The sequence below is a fragment of the Argentina silus genome, assembly GCF_951799395.1.
Source record: "Argentina silus genome assembly, chromosome: X".
In the NCBI taxonomy this organism is placed as follows: Eukaryota; Metazoa; Chordata; class Actinopteri; order Argentiniformes; family Argentinidae; genus Argentina; species Argentina silus.
The window spans coordinates 18,399,640-18,422,018 of NC_139653.1; the positions used below are offsets into that span (position 1 = coordinate 18,399,640).

At 40.3% G+C, this 22,379-nt stretch overlaps 1 protein-coding gene across 1 annotated transcript in view; it reads left to right on the forward strand.

Annotated features, from left to right (window-relative positions):
• Positions 1-22,379, forward strand: part of sorbs1 (sorbin and SH3 domain containing 1) — a 31,388-nt gene that overhangs the window by 4,360 nt on the left and 4,649 nt on the right. Inside the window, exons 6-18 of the mRNA XM_083695889.1 lie at positions 68-128; positions 285-359; positions 1,943-1,978; positions 2,175-2,283; positions 4,725-4,839; positions 6,083-6,166; positions 12,497-12,546; positions 15,044-15,222; positions 17,500-18,939; positions 20,207-20,292; positions 20,588-20,755; positions 21,869-21,915; positions 22,260-22,374. Coding sequence (XP_083552015.1) covers positions 68-128; positions 285-359; positions 1,943-1,978; positions 2,175-2,283; positions 4,725-4,839; positions 6,083-6,166; positions 12,497-12,546; positions 15,044-15,222; positions 17,500-18,939; positions 20,207-20,292; positions 20,588-20,755; positions 21,869-21,915; positions 22,260-22,374 — 2,565 coding nt within the window. The remainder of the gene's footprint in view (positions 1-67; positions 129-284; positions 360-1,942; positions 1,979-2,174; positions 2,284-4,724; positions 4,840-6,082; positions 6,167-12,496; positions 12,547-15,043; positions 15,223-17,499; positions 18,940-20,206; positions 20,293-20,587; positions 20,756-21,868; positions 21,916-22,259; positions 22,375-22,379) is intronic.

Consider the following 22,379-nt stretch of genomic DNA (forward strand, 5'->3'; position numbering starts at 1 on the left):
ACCCTTTTAACTATACATTTGGATCCCTGTTTTTTTTTTTTTTTAACCATCAATATTTCACCTTCAGAATACAGAGAAGTCCAAGGACTGGTACAAGAGCATGTTTAAACAGATTCACAGAATTCCAGGTAAGTGGAATCTAACGAACCAAACTCAGTATTGTCATTTGTGTGTTTGCTCTGATGTGGCCTGTGTGTCACCAGTTTCTGTCAAGCCCTTGTCTCTGTTAGTGTGAGTGTTCATTGTTGTCTTGCTATGTTTTGTCTCTCCGACACCTCGCTTAGAACCTGTTGAGGAAAACCCATACCGTCCCACCTACATTTTCCCAGAATCCTATGACAGGCAGATGAAAACAACAGGTATCCAATGGCAGTAACTGCTCCACGTCCTCCATTGGCTTTATTAATCTGTTATGCTATAATCTCTCATTACAATATGTACAATTCCAAATACCACACTCTGATTGTTAACACTCTTCTTTTTTTACTCACCATTGCCATGACAGAATTGTCAATTAGTCAGCAAATCAGGCACTTAAAGATAACTACACATTGTGAATTCAATTAGAATTTCTGATATTTCAGTCATTTATTGTTTAGCGAAAGCAAAAGCACAAAATATTTCACGTCAACAGCACCCAGTATGCCATTTCAAATCTTTACTCATACAGTTGATCATATTAGCCTCTAGATGGTGCTCGAGTGCCTTAGGTTACAATATCCAAGAATGACACAGAGGTGTATACAGGTAGTTTGCCTAAAGTGTATTGTATGTGTTCCATGTGCATTTATGTATTCATATTAATTTGTGTATGAAGTAAATTATATAATAGATGTTTATAGTGTATCCCCTTTCAGTCAGTGCTTGCTTGCTTTTTAAATCACAAATGCTAAGCATGTCCAAGGATTTTTGTCTGTGTGCTATGTAGTGTACAATACTACAGTATCTCTTTCACCTCTGCTTCTGCTCAGTCTTCTTCTTCCTTTACAACCCGACACGTCTACCTGTCCATTCACCAATCCATTAGTCAATCAACTGAACAGTTGATGAAAGAAAGTTTATTCTAAATGAGGAGACTATTCCCAGATTACCACAAAGTACATTACTTATTCATTTGGATGCTAATCAATGGGATGTTTTAAAATAAGTAATGCTAAGTGCTTTACACTGCCTCTGAAAAGCACTCTATTCATGTTTGGGAAGACTGCAATGACTGAACTAATGGAATAAACCACAATAGCACAATAGCTTTCTATTGAATAATTGTATCGAGCAGAGTTACAGCACCAAAATGTATGATATACATATATTTCAGCATAAGATTTATGAATTAATGTTATTAGGTTACAACCAGTATAATTGTGTTGACATGTACTTATACAGTGTAATGTTTAGAGAACTTCACTCTAGTATGGGAAATGTGAATGTTTTCCCATGATCAATAAAGTAATTTTGAAATGCATGTTAGAAATAAACTCAAATACAGTAATCTAAGCTTGCATGGCTCGTGTACATATGGTAACATGTAACATGTTATTTGTAATCTTCACAAAACCAGACTCAATTGTCATTCTCAATCACACTGTCTTGAACAGTTAATTTATGTGGTAAACACATACTCAACCTTACCAACATGCTTGATGAACTACTACACTGTAAGTCGCATCAAGTCAAGTCTTATTGCTACCAAAGCAACCTCTACTGGATATGTTGAATATGTAAGCACCTGCAACCAGCTAATTCCCAGACAATAAATGTGGCTCTGTGCCTGTTGCATAGACCAAATACCTTAGTAACAACTAGTGCAATTACCTATTATACTGTATGTAACTCACCTGTAACAGACTAGTGAGTAAAAGGTTGGTTAATTTCCTTATTCAACTAGCTTCCATATAATCATTATTGTCTATGAAATGGTATGTTGGGGTTTTCTCTCTTTCAGATGATGGTCCCTCCCCTTATGGATATTTGGAAGATGGTGAGTTTTGGCATTTATCATCCTTTGAGATGGATTAATGTCTGTCTTGTTTACACTTAAATGGTTGTGACAAGCCTATACTCATGACACGTTAGACACTTACAATTTCTTACTTTCTTACACTTACTGTTATTATATTGACACAGCAAATTATTACCATTAGAAGGTTGATTGCTCCTAATGTGCTCATTTTCAGGTAAAGGGGTCCCACATCCAAAGAGTGGTGCTGAAGTTGAGTCGAGAGGAAGGTTGTCTATGATGCCAGTGCCAACACGGTCCTCCTCCCTCAAACCCTCTGCCAAAAAGTTAGTCCTGACTTTTAACGTTCATGTTTTTGTATAAATCTTCACTATGCATATTTTCACGTGAAATGTAATACACTTCACATACAGTGCCATGTGTAAGTAATGGGACGGTGAAGCATTTTTTCTTCTTTCAGCTCTACACTCCAAACGTTTGGAGTTGAAATCAAACAATTACTATGTTAAGTAGAGATTCTCAGCTTTTATTTCATGGTATTTGTGTACATTCTTTTACTATTCAGAAATGACAACACTTTTTATGCATAGTCCCCCTAGGGACAGATTTATCAAATGTCCAAATTAAGCACTCATGTTTTGTATTTGGTGGGCAATCCTTTGTATGCAATAATTGCCTGAAGTCGTTGAACCCATTGATCCCACCAGATGCTGGGTTTCTTCTCTGGTGATGCTCTGCCAGGGCTGTACTGCAGCCATCGTCAGTTGTCTTCAGTTCTTATCATCAGTAAATGTTAAATTGGATTTAAATCTGAAGATTGACTTGGCCAGTCAAGACCTTCCCACTTTTTGGCCCTGAAAAACTCCCTAGTTGCTATGGCAGTATGTTTTGGGTCATTGTTTTTCTCTATGATGTAGCGCCATCCAATGAATTTGGAGGCATTTGCTTGCACATGACCAGACAAGATGTTTCTGTACACTTTAGAGTACATTCTGCTGCTGCCGTCAGTAGTTACATCACCAATGAAGACAAGTTAGCCAGTTCTAGTGGCAGCTATACATACCCAAACTATAACACCCCCTCTACCATGTTTCACAGATGAGGTGGTATGCTGTAAATCTTGGGCAGATTTGATGCAATCACTCTGGTCCATGATAATATTCATCTTATCTGTCCACAATACCCTTTTCCAGACCTCTGCAGGCTTTTTAGGTACAAACTGTAACCTGACCATCCTTTTTGAGTGAAGTGATTATTCTACGAATGGTAGTCTCTGACACATTCACGCCTACCTCCTGGAGAGTGTTCCTGATCAGTTGTTTGGGGTTTTTTCTTAATTATGGTGAGCAATCTTTGGTCATCCACTGTGGAAGTCTTCCTTGGCCTATCAGCCAATTTGCAATTGCTGAGCTCACCAGTGCTTTTGTTACTTTTTAATTATGTTCTCTGTTGATTGTGGCAAGCCTAAGGTTTTGGCTATGTTTCTGATATTTTTTCTGATTGTTCAGCCTAATAATGGCTTCCTTGACATTCATTGACACCTCTTTGGTCCAGACACCAATATCAGACTCCAAAAGCAAATCTAAAGCCTATAATCAATACTAGACATTGACAGCTCTCTTATGCCTGCACAAATTATGACGGAACACACATGATTTACCAGAAACACCTGTCAGGCCAATTGTGCCATTATTTCTGGATACCCTAAAAATAGGGGGACTATGCATAAAAAGTGTTGTAATTTCTGAATGGTGAAACCAATATTTACAAAAATAGCATCAAATAAAAGCTGATAATCTGTACTTTAACTTCATAGTAATTGTTTGATTTAAATTGCTCCAAACTTCTGGAGTGTAGAGTCAAAAGAAGAAAAAAAATGCTTTACTGTTTAAATACAATATGTTTTTCATGAATCAGAAGGTCTATAGAGCATTATTGATCTACCCCTGCTTACTGTGTCTGACTTTGACTGACAACCTCATGGTTTGTCCCCAGGTTATCTAACCTCTACTCCACTCTGCCTGTACTTGTCACACTAGATGTTAGTAGACACCCTCCTCGCCCCTCCCCTCAGATATTTGTGCTGGCAACTAAAATCCACTCACTAGTGATAGAGTGACGAAGAAGGACAGGTGATAGAGGATAGATTGTTGCTCACTGAGGCTGCAGATGGCGTGCCTGGTTGGCTCTCCCCCTTCCTTGGTGTCTTACATATTACCTCTTGTTCTCTCAACCATAGAGGCTTTGGCCCTGCCTGTTGTTTGTCTGTTGGTGGAACATGCTCTGCTCTTTGACAATGATGTTTGTGTTATGGAATTACCATATGAATAAATCTATGGTTCTTCCCACCATGGCAAATAGTTGTGATATACATGAATGATAAATGATACATGTTCTGTAATAAAAAGCACATGTTTCAAACTTCCACATCTCTTGTGTAATTCTAGACAATGTTAGTTTATTATTTTTTGGGACAAATCATTCATCATCATTCCCAATGGAACCACATTGTCTGTTTTCTCTCAGGAACCTCAGCTGAAGCTTTTACACAGGGCTTAATCTTGTTTACGTTATTTTATTAATGCCTTTACAGTACATTACTATAGATTGAATACAGTATTGTCATCTCAAAATACAGTTCTTATGGAGAGAGAGAGAGAGAGAGAGAGAGAGAGCAAAAATAGGGATGTCACCCAAAAAACTAGCCCAGGCTGGTTGCCATGGAGACTGCTTGATAAGGATTTGTTCTCTCCCCTCCCCCCTTTAGGAATGAGTGGGAGCCCCCAGATAAAAAGGTAGACACCAGGAAGTACCGTGCCGAGCCCAAGAGCATCTTCGAGTACGAGCCAGGGAAATCATCTGTGCTGAAACTGGAGAAAACGGTATGATAGCCAAAACCGCCCTCGTATTTGCCTGTGCATGTTGTGTAAGCCGTTCCCCTCTTACTGAGCTTACTGTAGGTGGCTGCTTCACTAACTAGGACAGCTCTGAAGGCAATGTATGTGTTGACTGAATATTCATGTGTACAACATTCCTGAAGGGTATCCTGTTACAATGACAGATGACCTACCTGACTGTATGGAGGTGTCACTTACAAGGATAGCCATTGTCTTACAGTGTTCAGCATAAGGTTATTTGCTTGAATGCTTTGAAATGCTCTACTTTGAAAGGACTGAATCACATGGGCACATTTTCATGAGAGAAAGTGCAAGATGCCCATGAAAAATTGTCAATGTCCTTGAGCTCTCTTTTCTTATTAGATTTGACCAATACTGTATATAAGTAGGTGATAATCTTCTAATGATCATACATGCTAAAGAGGATAGAATTAACTCTTCATCAAGAGTGCATTAAATAAATGCATATTCAGTTCATTGTTGTTTTAGCTGACAGTTTCTCAAGCCTCTTCTTGTTAACTCATACAGAATAAAAGACATCGGAGGTTCGGCTCCTCTAGTAGTTATTTGATTAGATAATAATGTAATCAATTATGCTGAGCTTCATTCATTAGCAGTTTTGGCCACATCCCAGTGGCACCACATACAGTAAACAGTGGTTAATTCTCCGGACCATTGTATCTGTGCAAGTAGTAGCAAAAAATGATGACATTGTTTGTTGCCATGTGGCTCAATATTTATTATTTTATTTAAATAAAACATTTGAATGTTAAGAAAGATGCAGTATTCCCATCAATATGTTATGAATTAAATTCCATAATGATGCTTCGAAGAAGAAGGGACCCATGAAAGTGCATCGTTTTTTCATTTTACCTACAGCTATACATACTGTAAATCACAGACTTTCCCCAGTTGACTACTTCATGATGTTTGATTTCGTATCACAAATGATATGCATGTCCATATCAATTGAATCTAAAGATACCAGGCATATCAATATGATATCCAAAGTGTACAATCACATTTATTTAGCGTATGCATATTTTTTTTTGGCTGGGTTAATTCCTTCCTGATAGGAATGTTTATGTGAAGTAATTCATTATGTTGGGAATTTTGACTCCATCAGGAATGTGTCATAGCTCCATTGCCTTTGTCTGTAAATTCTTTGCTGTCTGAACTGTCTTCTCTTTGTCTTTCTCCTCCTTTCCTTGTTGCCATGCCCTTGTAGACTCAGGATGTAAGGCCAGAAGAGGTAGATATAGAGAATGAGCCTTGGTATAGATTCTTTTCAGAGATGGAGTTTGGGCAAGTGGTAAGTCGTTGAAGTCTTAAAGTGACAGTGTATTTAAACAATGCATGTGATAACATCCATGTTTAAATGCTTAAACAAACCATGTCTGTCTATAAGGACTACTCCAACTTCTACCCTTCACTTCACATCTGCAAACCTGTACTGAACAAAATCAAAATGTCCTTTCCTCAAAAGGTTCCTAATAGGGTGTATAGTATACACTGTATACTGTAAGTAATTACCTAGAACTACTTTTCTCAGCACTGTGCTAGTGCTGGTTTGAATTTGTTCAATCAACTCGGCTTGCTCAATAGTTGTAGTATTACATAGCTGTCTTTCTACAGAAATGTTTGTTGACCTGACTCTACCAGTCTGTATGTTAATAAGACAAATGGGTTTGTGGCAAGTTGATGCAATTCATGGTTGTTTCAACACTCGTGCCATTGCTATCATTGCTTGTTATCACTTGCCAGTCTCATAAGTTAAATGACATGAGTAATTGTTTTGTCTCCATCTCTCCACTTCAAAAACCCCTGAAATTCAAGTGTCTTTGATATATTTTCTCTGCTTCCATACTGTATATCTTGGCAACTGTTCTTTATTACTGAGGCTGACATAGTTTGGATTGGAACTTAGATAAACTCAGTATTGACAGCTGAATGACTACCTACAGTAGCTAGTAGGCTTTTATCTGGTGTGACTTACAGGATTTACATTTTTACACACTATTAAGCTAATTACCAAGGCAATTCAGGTTAGGTGCCCCATTGCATATGGTAAATAATAATTAATGTATTACACAGCTGTTGTGGGTGCATCAGGCATAAAGCCATCCTTGCATTTTGCCCCTCACAAGAGGATCCTCACAGCCATGCCAAACATTGCCAAGCATCGCTGCTCTACATGTCATTAACTCACCACCCATGATTTTACATTGATGTGTACCCTGTAAATGAGGACACATAGCATACACAAGAGGATTGGGCAAGGTGATTGCACTCTGGGTAATACTTAAGTTGAAGACTATGCCAAAATTAGAATTACATGACAACCCCTGTTGAATCAAGGAGTGCTATCTGTCTGTCTGGTATATTTAACCTCATGTGCATGGTATAAGTGTTCCAAGTGAGGGCATTTACCCCGTAGGCATTATATATTGTGTCACAGTCAAAAATTAACCAAACTTGACATTGTACAATGGTTGGTGTATTGTTTTTAAAAAAAAAAATTAAACGTCAAAATGCAAACACTGGAGTGCTGTAGCTTTGGACAATCTGGGACATTGTTTTTATGGTTGTTGGTTAGTCACATGTTGGTTGGAATTAAGAGTTTATTAGATGTTGTAATGGTTATTTTTCAATGTTGACTTGAAGTTGTTATTTGATGCTCATTATCTAACATTGCTACATGATTGCACACGGGATGAAAGTTTTGTTGCTTATTTACAATACAACGTTAAAAGTATAATATTGATGTAACATGAACTTTCTAACCAAATTAATACTTACTGTAGGCACAAAAAAAATAGTTTGATCTGTTCTAGTTCCCTACTACTCTACTTCATTTATCTCAGCAATTATGTAATTGACAAGAAGGCATCTTTTACAATCAGGATTATATTTTACATTTGAATTCACTGTATTCACTTTTTGATTGAACTTATAACCTCTTGTAACATGTGCATTGCCTTACTTTGTGCATCACCAGGCCAGTATAGATTTTAAACCCCACCCTCATGACTACATTTTGGCAAGACCACACATCTGCAGGATTTCAGTTAATCTACACTCTAACCATTGATTTAATTGACTTCCACATACAGTCCCCTGGGTAAGTAATGGGACAGTGAAGCATTTTGTCTTCTTTTGGCTCTACACTCCAGGAGTTTGAATTTGAAATCAAACATACATTACTATAAGGTAATGTATATTATAAAGTAGAAATTCTCATCTTTTATTTCATGGTATTTGTGTACATATTGGTTTCACCATTCAGAAATTACAACACTTTTTATGAATAGTCCCGCTATTTTAAGGTACCCAAAAGTAATGGGAGGATAGATTTATCAAAAGTCCAAATTAACCACTCATGTTTAGTATTTGGTGGACAATCCTTTGCATGCAATAACTGCCTGAAGTCTGTGACCCATTGACAACCACCAGATGCTGGGTATCTTCTCTGGTGATGCTCTGCCAGGCCTGTACTGTAGCCTTCTTCAGTCATTGTTTGTTTTGAGGTCTTTTTGCCTAAAATCATATCATCAGGAAATGAAATGCATGTTCAATCGGATTTAAATCTGAAGATTGACTTGGCCAGTCAAGACCTTTCCACGTGTTGGCCCTGATAAACTCTGTATTTGCTATGGCAGTATGTTTTGGGTCATTGTCTTACTGTATGATGAAGCGCCATCCAATGAATTTGGAGGTATTTGCTTGCACTCGAGCAGACAAGATGTTTCTGTACACTTCAGAATACATTCTGCAGCAGTTACAATCATCAATTAAGACGAGTTAGCAAGTTCTAGTGACAGCTATAAATGCCCAAACCTAGCACCCCCTGCACCATGTTTCACATATGAGGTGGTATGCTGTAAATCTTGCACAGATACTTTTATCTCCAAACTTTCCTCTTGCAAACACTCTGGTACATATTAATCTTATCTGTCCACAATACCTTTTTCCAGACCTCTGCTGGCTTTTTAAGTACTTTTTTAGCAAACTGTAACCTGACCTTTTGGAAGATAACTATTGGTTTGCACCTTTCAGTGTAGGCTGGTGATGTATTCTGTGGATTGTAGTCTCTGACACGTCACTCAGAATATTGGATGATGACCATTAAACAGAAACCAACATGGTATGATGGTGTTACATTCTACTGTCCAACGTTTGGTTTTAACATTGTCCCACAGTTATTTTCCATCATCTCTCTATGGTTGGCACAACACAGTGAATCAACATCCTTTTACATACGTTTATACAATGTTTGGATTTAGATATTGTTGCTCCATACCATTTTCCATCATGACTGATAAACAACAATACAACCAAAAAACAATGTTAATACACCATTGTTTTTTCTAAAATGGCCATGGGGTAATGTTGCAATAGTGGAATCTGTTGAAGTGTTATATACGGTAGCTTGACAAATCCGTGCCTCAGGCCGCCGTTGGCACCAGACAAGTATGATACTGGCTGCCCACAAACAGATGTTCTGTCTCCTTGCCCTCTGTCAGTCTGGGCCAACCTCCAGTCAGTCTGACTGGAAAACCACACCCTGGATCATATGAGGCGGCACCACTGACTATGCTATGAGGTCATGTTCTAGCGTCAGCTAAACACAGGGCATGAATCTCTCGTTCCCAACCTTCTTTTTGAGTCATGGTGGTATCCACGGAAAGTCATGTCTGCCACTCCTGGTTATATGTTGAGAGGGTCGTAGTACTAGAACATGCCCTCCATGGGTGCCATCTAGGGGTGCATGAATAGTTGCCAGATGAGCTCAGATTGATGACTGACTCATGTGAAACGTCACTGTCAAGTCGCTGCTAAAGCTACACCCGGTATGTGTAGTATTTGACCTTAAGGCCCGGCTAGACACACCGGCACATTGGTGTTTGACGTATCTCTTCTTGGTAAAAGTGACTGGCGGTGATATGCTTTCTCAGAGATTTCAGTGATCATGAGTGAATGATGAGCTGCCTCTGAGAGGCTCTTGTGATGTGTTCTTGTGAGGTCCTGTTATAATACTGTACATGACCATTGACTTAAAGAGGAGACATAGGACATTTTTTAAGTTTTCTCTATATTTGCCTGAGCTGAACAGTACCTTGACAGTAGGTATGCTGGCCTAACAATGGATAGAGTGGTTATATTGTATGACCTCATGCAGTACATTGTTATCAAAAGTACAGTGCCAACCAGATACAGTGACATCCTTGTATAGTCACAACAGCACCCATTAATACATATAAAAGGTCATAAGCTCACAATGGCCTGATAATGTGGTCACAGTCACATTCAGTCTCAGCTCCATGGACATACAAGGCTAAAGGGAGAAAGAATTCCAAACATAACTACAGTTGGAAAGAGCATTTAGGTCTTGTACCAGACCGATTAACTCAGTCTGCCTAGCACTGAGGAGGGGGCAGCTGCATGCATACAACTATCTGACCATAGTGTCTGTACGCATAGTCATACACCGACCACTGTGAACCTCCCCCAAGACCTTAATGCTCCACCGGAAGCAACCCATAAGCCACCCAGCTCATTGTGTTTTCATGTTTAACCTCTGTTATGTACTTAACCTTTATCTCTAAGCATTTAGTGCTGGGGGGGATAAAGATGCAGCTATAACAGTACCACCATGCTGGAGAGAGCTGTTGTTTTTGTAAGAAAATATCTAAACCAATAGGGGCTCAATTTTGGAAGGAATGCATCCCTTACAATTATATTCTCATGGTTCATATATCTGAATATGAATGAAGCACATAGCACCCCAACCTGCAATGTAGGCCTATATATATCTCAGCAAAGTAGTAAATTTATTTGAGTCATCTCGAACACCTGTTTGGAAACAGGCATATGAAAATGTGCAAACATTGTTAACACAGTGTTCCACTGACACGTCACGGCAAATGAATTCACAGTACCTTTGGTACATCTACCCATAAACAGCTTACAATATTGTATGTGTCCTTTTTCAGTTTAGTTACACAAAGAGACTGCAGATGTGAATAGTTGAAGTCATGGTTGTGAATAGTCATGGAAACTGAGATATTGCTATATATACTAGCATGATTGATTATGCACATGAGCATTCTATCTTTCATGTCACTCTGATTGTTTCATCCTCATTTATAAAGTTCATATTTTGGACAAAAAAGGCTTTTGAAGTGAGCTTTTTTGTAGCATACTGTATCTGTTTATGTTTTTGTTAAATTGTTATTTCACCTGCCATATACTGTAAACACATACATTTCCTTTCAGGACAGTTTCCTGTTTATTCCATCAGTATAGTATGTGTGTGTAAGGTCAATTGCCCACAAGTATCATGGGACACCATTTCATCCCCTGTTGAGAAAGACTGAGAGATCAGAGAGGGATACAAGACAGGAGAGTATAGACAACAGATCATTCACTGGCAGTGGCATGTTCTCAAAGGGTGAAGCGGCATGGAACATTTGGCTTTATAAATAGATTAGTCTATAGACCTGCCAGCCTGAATTCTGGTCTTATAAAGATAGGCATTCATTTTGAAAGGTTATTAATGATCCTCCTCCCCTGGCAACCAGCAGGAAAGGCATGTTGTGGGAAATGAGCTGTGCAATATGCTCCTGGTCTGGTCATCTGTTTGGGAGGGGGCAGGAGAGGTAGGGGGAAGTGGATGGTGCTACCAGAAGGGCAGGCTGGCGCTGGGATTGTGCAATCTTATTTGCAAACAACACTTGTGCTTTTATTCATAGCCTCCATGTCATGTCTGTTATTTTTACACTATGTGACGTCTGCATGGAGAAAAGCAACAGAAACAGTGGGCTAAAATTAGCTAGCTCTAAACCATTCAAAACGCAAGTGGGTGCTACCCCAGCGAATGGCTCTCCCTGTGTTTTGGGGTTAGTAACTGCCCCAAAATAACATCTGCTTCCCAAATAAGATATCTACGTGTGTGTCCGCTTGCACAGTCCTATAAACATACTTATTCACTCACTGTTTTCTGCCTATGCTTGTATTATGTCTTTGTGTCTGTTCAGTTTTTTTCTATGTATGCATTTGTCATGTTTATGCCTTTGAACTTCTGTGCCCATGCTTGTAGTTTGTCTCCATTGTGTTTTGTGTGTGTGTGTGTGTGTGTGTGTGTGTGTGTGTGTGTGTGTGTGTGTGTGTGTGTGTGTGTGTGTGTGTGTGTGTGTGTGTGTGTGTGTGTGTGTGTGTGTGTGTAATTTGGCCTGCTTGCACCACCAGCTGGTTAATTGTCCCCTGGTTTGGTCCAGTGGTAATGAGAGTGACTCAATACCAGACAAAAGAGTGGGCCTTTGTGAGAGACACCAGCCCATTGGCTGAGCCTGTGACAGCCCCCTCCCTGCATGGGCGCCCCTGACCGATGCACGCCCACCCCCCTCCACCCCTCCTCACTGCCGCTTGTTTTCTCCAACTTGCATGCAGGCCAAAACACACGCTTGCTCCTCCATGTAAAGCTTGGTCTAGAAAAACTAAGAACCCTGGGCTTTGGAGACAGTACATACACAAGAGAGAGTGACGACAGAATCACAGCACAGCTAATGCTCCTGCTTCTATTCTAGCTGGAAGAGAACTTCCTGTGGATCTATCAATGACTTCTTTGTTTGGTTTGTTGCAGAGTGCCCCCTCTTTCAGCCCCCTGGAAACACCCTCCGACCTACAGCAGTAGTAAGTCCATGCTTCTCTTTCCTATGTGTATGCTTAAGTGTCAATGCTTATGGACTCCCATCAGTGTGTTTGTCTTTTTTAAGGCATGTTTTAATGTGGACTGTCAGAGAGGTTTTTCAGTGTATGAACACCCTGTGGAGATTTCCCCCTACAGAGGGGGACTCCTACTTCCTGAGAGGTTCCTGTTAACCAGGGTAAAAGCTGCCAGTACAGTGTGTCCTCTGTGTGCATTTAAGCTGTTTTGGGGGGATGGTGGTGGGGACATGATTACTCTGTGACAATTTAGGTGAAGCTGAGGCAAGTCAGAGTAAAACTTAGATTTCATTTGTGGAGAGATAGAGGAAACTCCATTCCCACCCATTCTGCTAGGTAACATCCGTTATCTCCTCTGAGTGGGTCTATGAAGCCTGCTTCTTATACTAGAATAACAATTTAGTATGAAAGAAGGTGTTGGATCAACAAGGAAACCACCAGTGTGTTGGCTTTGATCTCTTTGTTTTTGTCAGCAGAGATTTATGTGCACTATTTTTGTTTCCGTAATAAAATGTAAGGAATTCTGGACCTAGCCATGGTGACTTTCTTGTGGTCCAGTGACTAAAACTTCTCCCTCCATTTCTGCATGGAACTTTACATCTTTGAATTGTTATCATGAATCAATTTCTATCATTAATTATATAAATCTATCAATCTTTACCTACTCTAATTTCTACATTATTTCCCAGATGCAATATTATTTGTGCAATGTTGTTATGTGCATGCCATAATATGCAAACATAGTAAGACTTCACATAGATGTTCTCTTATACCTGTGCAGTAATGCTGTATTTGTGCTACTGTCTGTATTTTATGTTACATACAAGGGTAGAGTTATTACAGCATTACTATTACAGCATTACTACACACAGCATTACTACACATAAATGTGTGTAAAAAAACATGTGACATGTGTTTAGGGTGTCAGATGTTTCTCTGGGGTTTCTTTGAAATTGGAGGCTGGCTTTAATAAACTTTCTGGTACAAAATTACATCATTATAAAATAAAATGTTTTCTTTAAAACCATATATGCCTGTTGTTTGTATACCACATTGCGAATAATTCACTTCTTAAGATGGGCACAAAACGTACAATTTATAACCTACTGATAGAGAATTCACCAATAATGTTGATGCTAGGAACGTCACATCAATCTATTTGCATAAACTTAAGAGTTTACCATGACACTATTCAAGTATTTAGGCTTTCAGTATTGTCCATTATTACTGCTCAAGCTCTGTTAGTCAGTGAGGTTAGCACCCTGACACCTGCTCATTAATACTATTGGTAAGAACAGTCGTATAACTAAGTCGTAATGCGACTACTCCAGATCGATACGCCTGAGGCAGCTGAGAGTGTGATGATACCCTATGATGTCACTAGTGTCTTCCCATGAAACCATCTCAGATGTTCCTAGGTGTTAGCCCCTTTAGAACTATAAATAAAACTAAGAACTATAAAAAGCTGTCTTGTTAAGGCAGTTGAATAAACAAAAAATTGCTTAAAACTGTAATCAGGCACCTTTTTAGGGGCCTAACTCATTCACCCTTCTTCTTCACCATTTCTCTCCTCAGCCCCTATTGGTCACTATCTTCTTGTTACTTCTAATTTGTTCTCTCATGTGTAATAACTATCTTTCTTGTTGATAATGAATATTCTGCAATTAAAATTAGACCGCCACTGCCTTACATACTGTAATGTATGTATTATAGAATGATTGTGGATGCAGCAATTCAAACATGCTGAATTTATATCGTCAGACTGGTTTTGTTTTATTTTTTCACATGATTTACGACAATACTAGAAATTGTTGTCAGTATAATGACCAGACTCATGCAAGGCTGCACAAATAGAGCAGCAGAACGTGGAGCACATTGGTGGCATCTCAAGTAGAATAACCCTGAGAAAAGTACAGGTGCATGGCAGAGGCTGTTGCACCATGTGGGAGCATTCAAAGAATATTTTTAGAAATCTCTCACATTTGGCCTCTCTGGAATGCTAAGATAAGGGGTACTCTAACTTTGGTACTCTACCCCTAATCTAAGCATTCCAGAGATTTCTAAAAATATTCTTTGAATGTTCCCACATGGTGCAATGGTGGTGAATGCCGTTTCAACTTACAGCAAGGTCCAAATTCCATGCATGCTTGAATGAAAGCATCTTTTTACTCTTAATTTGGCCCTCATAAAAAGGAAAATAAACTGAATCAAGTAATTTACCCCAGAATATGTAAGATAAGTTGTGCCATATGGCAACTCACCACCATGTGTCTTTAACATTCATAAAATGCATGTTATGTGACAATTTTAAATGAATAAGGCTAAACTTTATTACCAACACTGGCTTGTATTAAAGCCAGCTCTCTGCTAGCTGTGTAAACATGAAGCCCTCTCCTAATCAGGCTTTCAGAGTAAAGCTGCTGTTCAGGGTTTAATTGCTCATGTTTTGCTCATCACTGTCCAGCTCCAACTGTAAGACCGGACACAGCGAGGTGGAGAAGGACGAAGGAACGTCCGCCAGCGAGCCTGGGGCTCCAGAATGCGACCGCCATGTTTACAAGAGTGTCCTGGAGGGCGGCGACATTCCCCTGCAAGGTCTGCGGGCCCTCAACAAGCGCCATGCCAGCTCCTCCTCCTCAAAAGGTAGGATTCCAACCACGCCACATGCAACCAGTAAAGAGAGGGGGATTGACTCCACACTGGGACCTGAAAGGGTTTTACCAGTGAGACGGAACCAATGACTTATACGGATGTTGGACCGTAAAAGTGTCAGGGATACATATGTTTCCTTTTAACTTTGAGTTGAAATCCACACATTTGCTTTGCTTTTGTCTTTACTTTATTATTGCTGTCATGGATGTTTCACTAAACTAAGCTGTCCATCCACATGGAAATCCATTGAAACAGTGAGGTTTTTTAAGGTTTTCTGCTAAATCAATGGATGCTAACCTTGGGTTTCCCCCCTTGTCCTCCAGTTATGAACAGGCAGTAGTTAGGAAGACTAAGGGCAGTGCTCCAGACTGTTCTAAAGCCAGGGAGTAGAGGTTCAGCAGGGGGACGGATGGGGAGGAAAGGGGAGATAACTGGTTTTCATGGCTGAGCATGACAGGGGTGAGATAAACAAGAGGGACACAGAGGGTGGTCAGGCATGAGGAAGTCAGCTGTCAGAGTGAGGTCAGAGGATGGAATGCTTGTGCACATGACCAGGGAGAGAAATGCAGGGAGAGAAGAGGAAAGGAGGGGGAGGGAGGAGAAAGGAAAGGACATATCAGGCACAAGCAATGTTGCCCCAATACTTAACATGTCAAGAATTCCAACTGGGAAGCAATGTGTATCCCAAAGTCAGAAAGTCAGAGAGCTAACCTTTGCACTAGTCAGTTTAGATTATTTATTTATTTGTGTTTGATGCGCATATAACATATAGTATGTTTACTGGACAGTTACTCATTTATTTTATGCAGATAAATAACAAAATATTACTTCTCTTAATAAAGTGATTTTAATTGTTAAGTATTACAAATACGAGATAGGAGATGGCTGGTATTTTGGTCCATAACATTTTGACTGAAGTCCCTGTTCAACAAAGTGGTGGAAACTGCTATAAAGGGAATTCTGCCCTGAGTCTTGAACAAAGTCAACTGACTAGCATGCTCCTTCATTATGGCTTGCCAGAAACACCACTTTGGCTCCAAGAGTTGCTAAACAGAAAAGACAAGATAGAGTGCAGACACACAAGGACACAACCAAAAATTGGAAAGCATAAGATTCAACATGTGATTATTTTTCATGCTCTTGAAATGGTGATTGCTCACTTAGTGTTTCAAGGAGCTTTGCTGCCTGTAGGGCTTTCTAGTGGCTAGATGGTAACTCTCCTTTAAAAAGTATTACTGATGGATAGAATCAGCGATTGCAGTGTATAGCCGTTCAAAGTAGGTAGTGTGGGAAGTTCTGGTACATACAGTATGACTAAGCCAAAACTACTGCTCATTAGCATAATACTCATTAGCATTGAGTGGATAAATGGTTATGACAGTGAACTGTCATTCATACAGTGGTACTGTACTACTAGCACATCCCTTGCTCAAAGACCAAGGTGAGAAACAGCCGTACTGTACAGCCTACCCATCATGGCAGGTGTCACTGCTGCCTTTAAATCTTAGGTGGAAGTGGGTCAAGGTCAGACATACTAGTAACCGGTTGGAGCTGTTTTTAACATTTGTTTTAATTCTATATGACACTGTCTGGTCCTGTGATAGAGGAAGCTTTTTGGGTGAAGCTGAAAAGTGTAAGATATTCCCATTTGTCTGATTGGGCCTATTTCATTGATACAGAAGTGAGTAGATGGAAGTTGGTTTTCTTACTATTAGTGAGCATTGCATTTATTTTATTGACTGAACATATTAAAGCATTAACAAGGTTTAGTGAGTAAACCTGATGTTTAAACATCAAGCCTGCCAACATCACATCTCATAGCATACAGCCTTTGTGTTATTTCACTTATTTTATGTTGCTGCTTACAACCACCAATAGTCTGATCAAGAATGAATGTGATTGAATCAGGTCCAATCTCAATACACTCTAAGACATGCATTGGAGGTTGACTTATGTAGAATGTAAAACCATGAATATAATTCTGAGACTCACTGGGATATCCACTTGTTTTGTTATTAGTATTGTGTACATTTTTCACTGCACCATTTGAAACAAAGCATTTTACTTCATTTTACACTAACTTTCAACATCATACTAGTAGTATAACAAAGTAATTTGTTACTTGATGTGAAATGCATCAACTGTTGATGGAAGTTGGTCTTTACTTTAGAATTGGGTTTACACTCTACTGTACTTTTTAGTGTGTGTGAATTTGTGACCATTGTAACCTAATGTGCTGTTTATTCTGTTGTCCTGCATGCTTGCCAGTGGATTATAAAGGTGGGAATGGCTATATTATTTCACCCTGCTCCTCTGTAAATAGTCGATCAGTTCTTGCCAGTGATGCACTAGGTTACCAGTGTAAGAATAAGAAGCCCCTGTCTGCTGCCAAAGCCTGCATACCCCAAATCCTCCCCTCAAAATTCAAGCCCAAGCTGCTGCTCCCTAGCGGTGATACCCAGGATAGGAGGACTGAACCTGCCAGGCACCCAAAGGCACACAGCTGTGATGATCTGTATAGAGTGACATGTGGCTCAGAAACCACAGGAGCAGAGGCTAGGGAGAGTGGGCACATTCTCTCTGAATGTGGGGCTGGCTTCAGAAATGGCTCCCCCACATCCAGAAGGAGTGCAGCTGAATTCTCCACCATGTACCGGAACATGCACAACATCCAGCGGCCATGCTCGGTGGGTTGCAGCCCCCATGGGAGCGTCCGCAGCCTGGCCTCCCTGTTTGAAAAGGCAGGGGCCGACGGGGTGGAGAGGACAGAGGGTGAAGAGACAGGGAACATTCCACGGGATGCTGTGTCGTCACGGGTGACAGAGTTTGAGCTGATCATCCAACGCTCCAGTCCAGTCCCCACACGCTCCTCCTCCATGCCAACACTGCACACTGGCCGCAGCCACAGCCCCGCCCACAGCCCCGCCCACCTCTACATGGCATCTGCAGTCTCAGCTGAGTCCCTGCTCATCACTGACCATGTCCAGGCAGAGGCCTGCACTCTGGTGGACATGGAGGACAAGGTAGCCAGGGAGGAGGCCTCTTTATCAGGCAGTGAGACAGCAGAGGAGGTTGCCTCTTCTGAATACAGTGACACACTGAAAGCTGAGACACTTTCAGGGACTGAGACCGAGATCGAACACAGCTCCACAGAGAAAACCCATGGAGAGAACCACTCAACAGTCCATGTATCGGATAGTCCCCCAGCACAAGTCACACCGATCCCCTCCCACAGTCACTACCATCATCACCACCTCCACCATCACCACCTCAAGCCCAGCAAGTGTAAAGGGTCTTGCCCAGCCTCCTACACCCGCTTCACCACCATCCGCAAACATGAGAGGCAGCAGGCCACGACCCAGCAGGACAAGCTGTCTCCACAGGAGATGAAGACTGCTCTCCCTGGGAACCTGTTCCTCATGGGCCCAGCACCATTTAGGTTAAGGCGATCACTCCACTCTCACCAGGCCAAAAGGACTATTTCAGCCACCAAGGTGATGGCAGGTGACCTAAGGCCTACCTACGGAGGTGTGTCCCCTGAGCCACGGCCCCTCATCCCAGAACGCCTCTCCTCCCTGGTGGTGCTGGAAAGGCTGAGCAACGGAGGGGGGGTGCCTTCTAAAGGGGGCAACTGTGACAGCCTGACTAATGGAGAGAGCTTGGATGCCAATGGAAACCTTCTGCAGCCCCTGGCAGCTCACCACAGAGGTGGCTATTTACATACTTTTACCAGTGTCACCCTATTTTATCCTACACACGTGCCCATCTCTATGGTCACTCATTTTTTCTCTCAACCTTTTCCTCTCTCCACAAAGTGATGCTACCATCTTCCATCTTAGTCTTTGTGGTGTGTGACAAAGGGACAATTCAGTCCCATCTCACTTTTTGTGGTGTTTTGTGGTTTTCCATCTCATAGTGAAAGAGTGTGGTCTTGCCTGACAAACGTTTTCCTCACAAACCAATCTCAAAACACTTGGTAATGTATATGCCTTTGATAACACCTAAGTTGAGGAGTTATATGTAAGAGTGTCAGAGGCCTACAGTACATACTGTAAGCATAAAATAACACCTCTTCTGGAAATCTGTATAGATAAAGATTAGCGTATTGCTTATAATCAGATAAATATAGAGAAAATGTATTGAGCCCAATATGAAATTATCTGTAATGTTTATGTAGGTTATTGTTTTAGAATTACATATATACCCTCAAGTGATGTGTTACCATGTGTGACTTTGTCTTGGGGGGGACACATGTGCTATATCAGGGGTCTGTCCTCATCTCTCATCCTCCATTCTATCATTCTGACAGGATCCAGGTTTCAATTGGCCAGGAATAATGGCCACCTCCTCTACTTCTTTATATAATAGCTGGTATCGGCATTTGTACTATACTGTATACTGAGTGATACAGTGATTGCTGTCTGAAAGGTTGAGAATTATTGCGGTTGTCACTTTTGACACTTGCTTGGAGACATGAGGAAATGTCTATAGCTAAAGGCAGGGTGGGGAGGAAGATGAGTATATTATATTATAGTTTGTGGTCATCTGGATGATTCACCGTTCAGAAAACATTATATCATATTCATATTACTTTATTCTTACCAAAGATCTTTCATATTTTGTTTCCTCTTGCCATCATCCCCTTTTATGTATTTTTTCATACAGTAAACACACACTGGGTCATAGTGTGTTTATTGTTTTTGCATGTGGGAATACATTATTTATTTATTTTTTAAATGTGTGTGCATTTTGCTTATTTTTGTTACACCTTGTATATAGAACTTGACATGCTTTAAATAAAGTGTTACAAATTATTTTCCTTGTTAAAACATGTTATTCTATTCATTGTTTATTTTCCTCAGAATGTTAGAAATATTAATTGCATAATACTGTACTCTCTTTTATTTGAATATTTGAATTTCTGTGAGAATGCCTCTATAACTTCAGGACATAATTAATTTCCTTTTTTAATTAGATTCGGACTCCTCCCAAGCTTTGACTTTTGGAGAGCCTGGAGAGAGTCAGGACGAGGTGGTGAGGAGACGCCATGGTGACAAAGAGGTGACTTTTCTCTTTTTTTTTCTTCAAGTCTTCTCATAAGAAAGCTTCAAAGCTTAATTTTCCTTTCTCTAAACAAAACTTCATAGGAATGCACACTCCTTTTGAAACTTAAATATCAAATCTAGTCAACATTGAATATTTCACCTTATCAAAATGTTTTCCTAATGATTTTGATCTTCTGTGTTGAAAATGTTAATGTCTGTATAAAAACAAAAAAGACTACATCATGCAAAATGGAGTGATATACAAAAAGTAAATTTCTGTAGCAGCAGATGATGGTATGTTTTGCTGACAGAAAATCTTGGAAGAGCAGCGGCGGCTGAAGCGGGAGCAGGAAGAGGCAGACACAGCCTCAAGGCGACACACAGGCATTGTCCTGACCCATCACCAGTTCATCACAAATGAGCGCTTCGGAGAGCTGCTCAACATCAACGACACAGAGAAAAGGAAATCTGGATCAGAGGTACTCTACCATAATTCCTCTTGTTCAACAAAAGAACTGTGTCTGTTGGGGGGGTGTCCTGCATACACAGATGGTTTTCTCAAGACGGGTCAAGGCTTCAAAGGGTAAGCTAGCTACTCCACTGAAAAGCTAGTAATTTGATAGCGGGGAGTATTATTTAAACTTGAGGTGTGTTTACCGTCTCAACTCGGTATCACTCACCCCTCTAAACTCATTCTACGACGACCCCAGCCATTGAGCTGAGCACAACCGCAGATCCGAGTCTAACAGCATCACTGTAACAAGCGTCCCACTGTCGCAAATCTGTGAACCTGCTTCCTCTGTAATGCCAACACATGTGACTGCCCTCCTGAATACCCAATGTACACAGCTACGCCACCAAAAATCTAGCAATTCGATAGAGCGGGTGGGGGGTATTTCAACTTATGCTCTGTACACTTTACACTATATGCTTTCATTTTTAGTGACCAGCTTGATAAATTTACCTAACATTCTAAATGTTATGATGAAGCAGCACCATATTTAATCTGCCTGCTTTGCTCTCTTGACAATTTTCTATATGTATGAGTGCACCACACAGTAGCCGAGTATGTGCCAGTGGACAGAAACCCAGTCACATGTGTGTCATTCCTGTCATAGCTAGAATATTCTAGGTGGATCAGGGACACTGAAAGGGCATTGCTCACAGGCAGATGAGCTCAAAGGTTAATTATAACACACACATACGTTTAAGTATTTCAAGTTATTACAATTATCCTAAATAATGTTCTAATAAATTATTACCGTTGATTCTTGTTCTTTAAATTAAAAAAAAAAAAAAACACTGGGACAGACATTTGCAAGTGATATTTATTTTGTATGTGCCTATTCTGTTATGGATAAAAATGTCTTACATTTCAAGATAAAAAGGCAGATATTTTCACCAGTAATTCAGTAATATCACAAGCTGGAGGATAGCCTTGTTTACCTACTGTACCATGTGATTTGAAGCCTGGCATGTGAGGCTCGCTAGCTTGAAGATAATTCATGGTCTGTACAGTTGCAGGGCATGTTTGTCTAGGCCATTTTATCCCTGCTTATTTTTTTAACAATCACTGCTTTATTTGTTTACAGAGAACTCCAGCCCTGGCTCGGTTTGACTTCAGAGCAGAGACTCTAAAGTGGGTAAAACTCATTGACACATACCATGAGTGTTTTCAAGAACATGCATGAAATATTGAGAGCTGCAGCGAAATATAAGCCTCAGTGTATTGTAATCATCATATACCTGTTCATGTGATTGACAGTGACAGTGCTCTCACTTAGCGATTTACACATCTGGGAGACGTCACTCTGTCTACACACCATAGAGCTTCTATTCTAGTAAAATGTCTTACATGGTTACATCTGGTGATATTTCAGACTTGCTTTTTATGTTAGTACTCTCATTTAGATGAGGAGTACACACTGTTGAAACTATTGAATCCAATAGCTAACCTATATTTGTTGTACTTTTCTTTGTCAGGGAGTTACCATTTCAAAAGGGAGACATTGTGTACATCTATCGACAGGTGGATCAGAACTGGTTTGAAGGGGAGCATCACGGCAGAGTTGGCATCTTTCCACGGAGTTACGTTGAGGTACA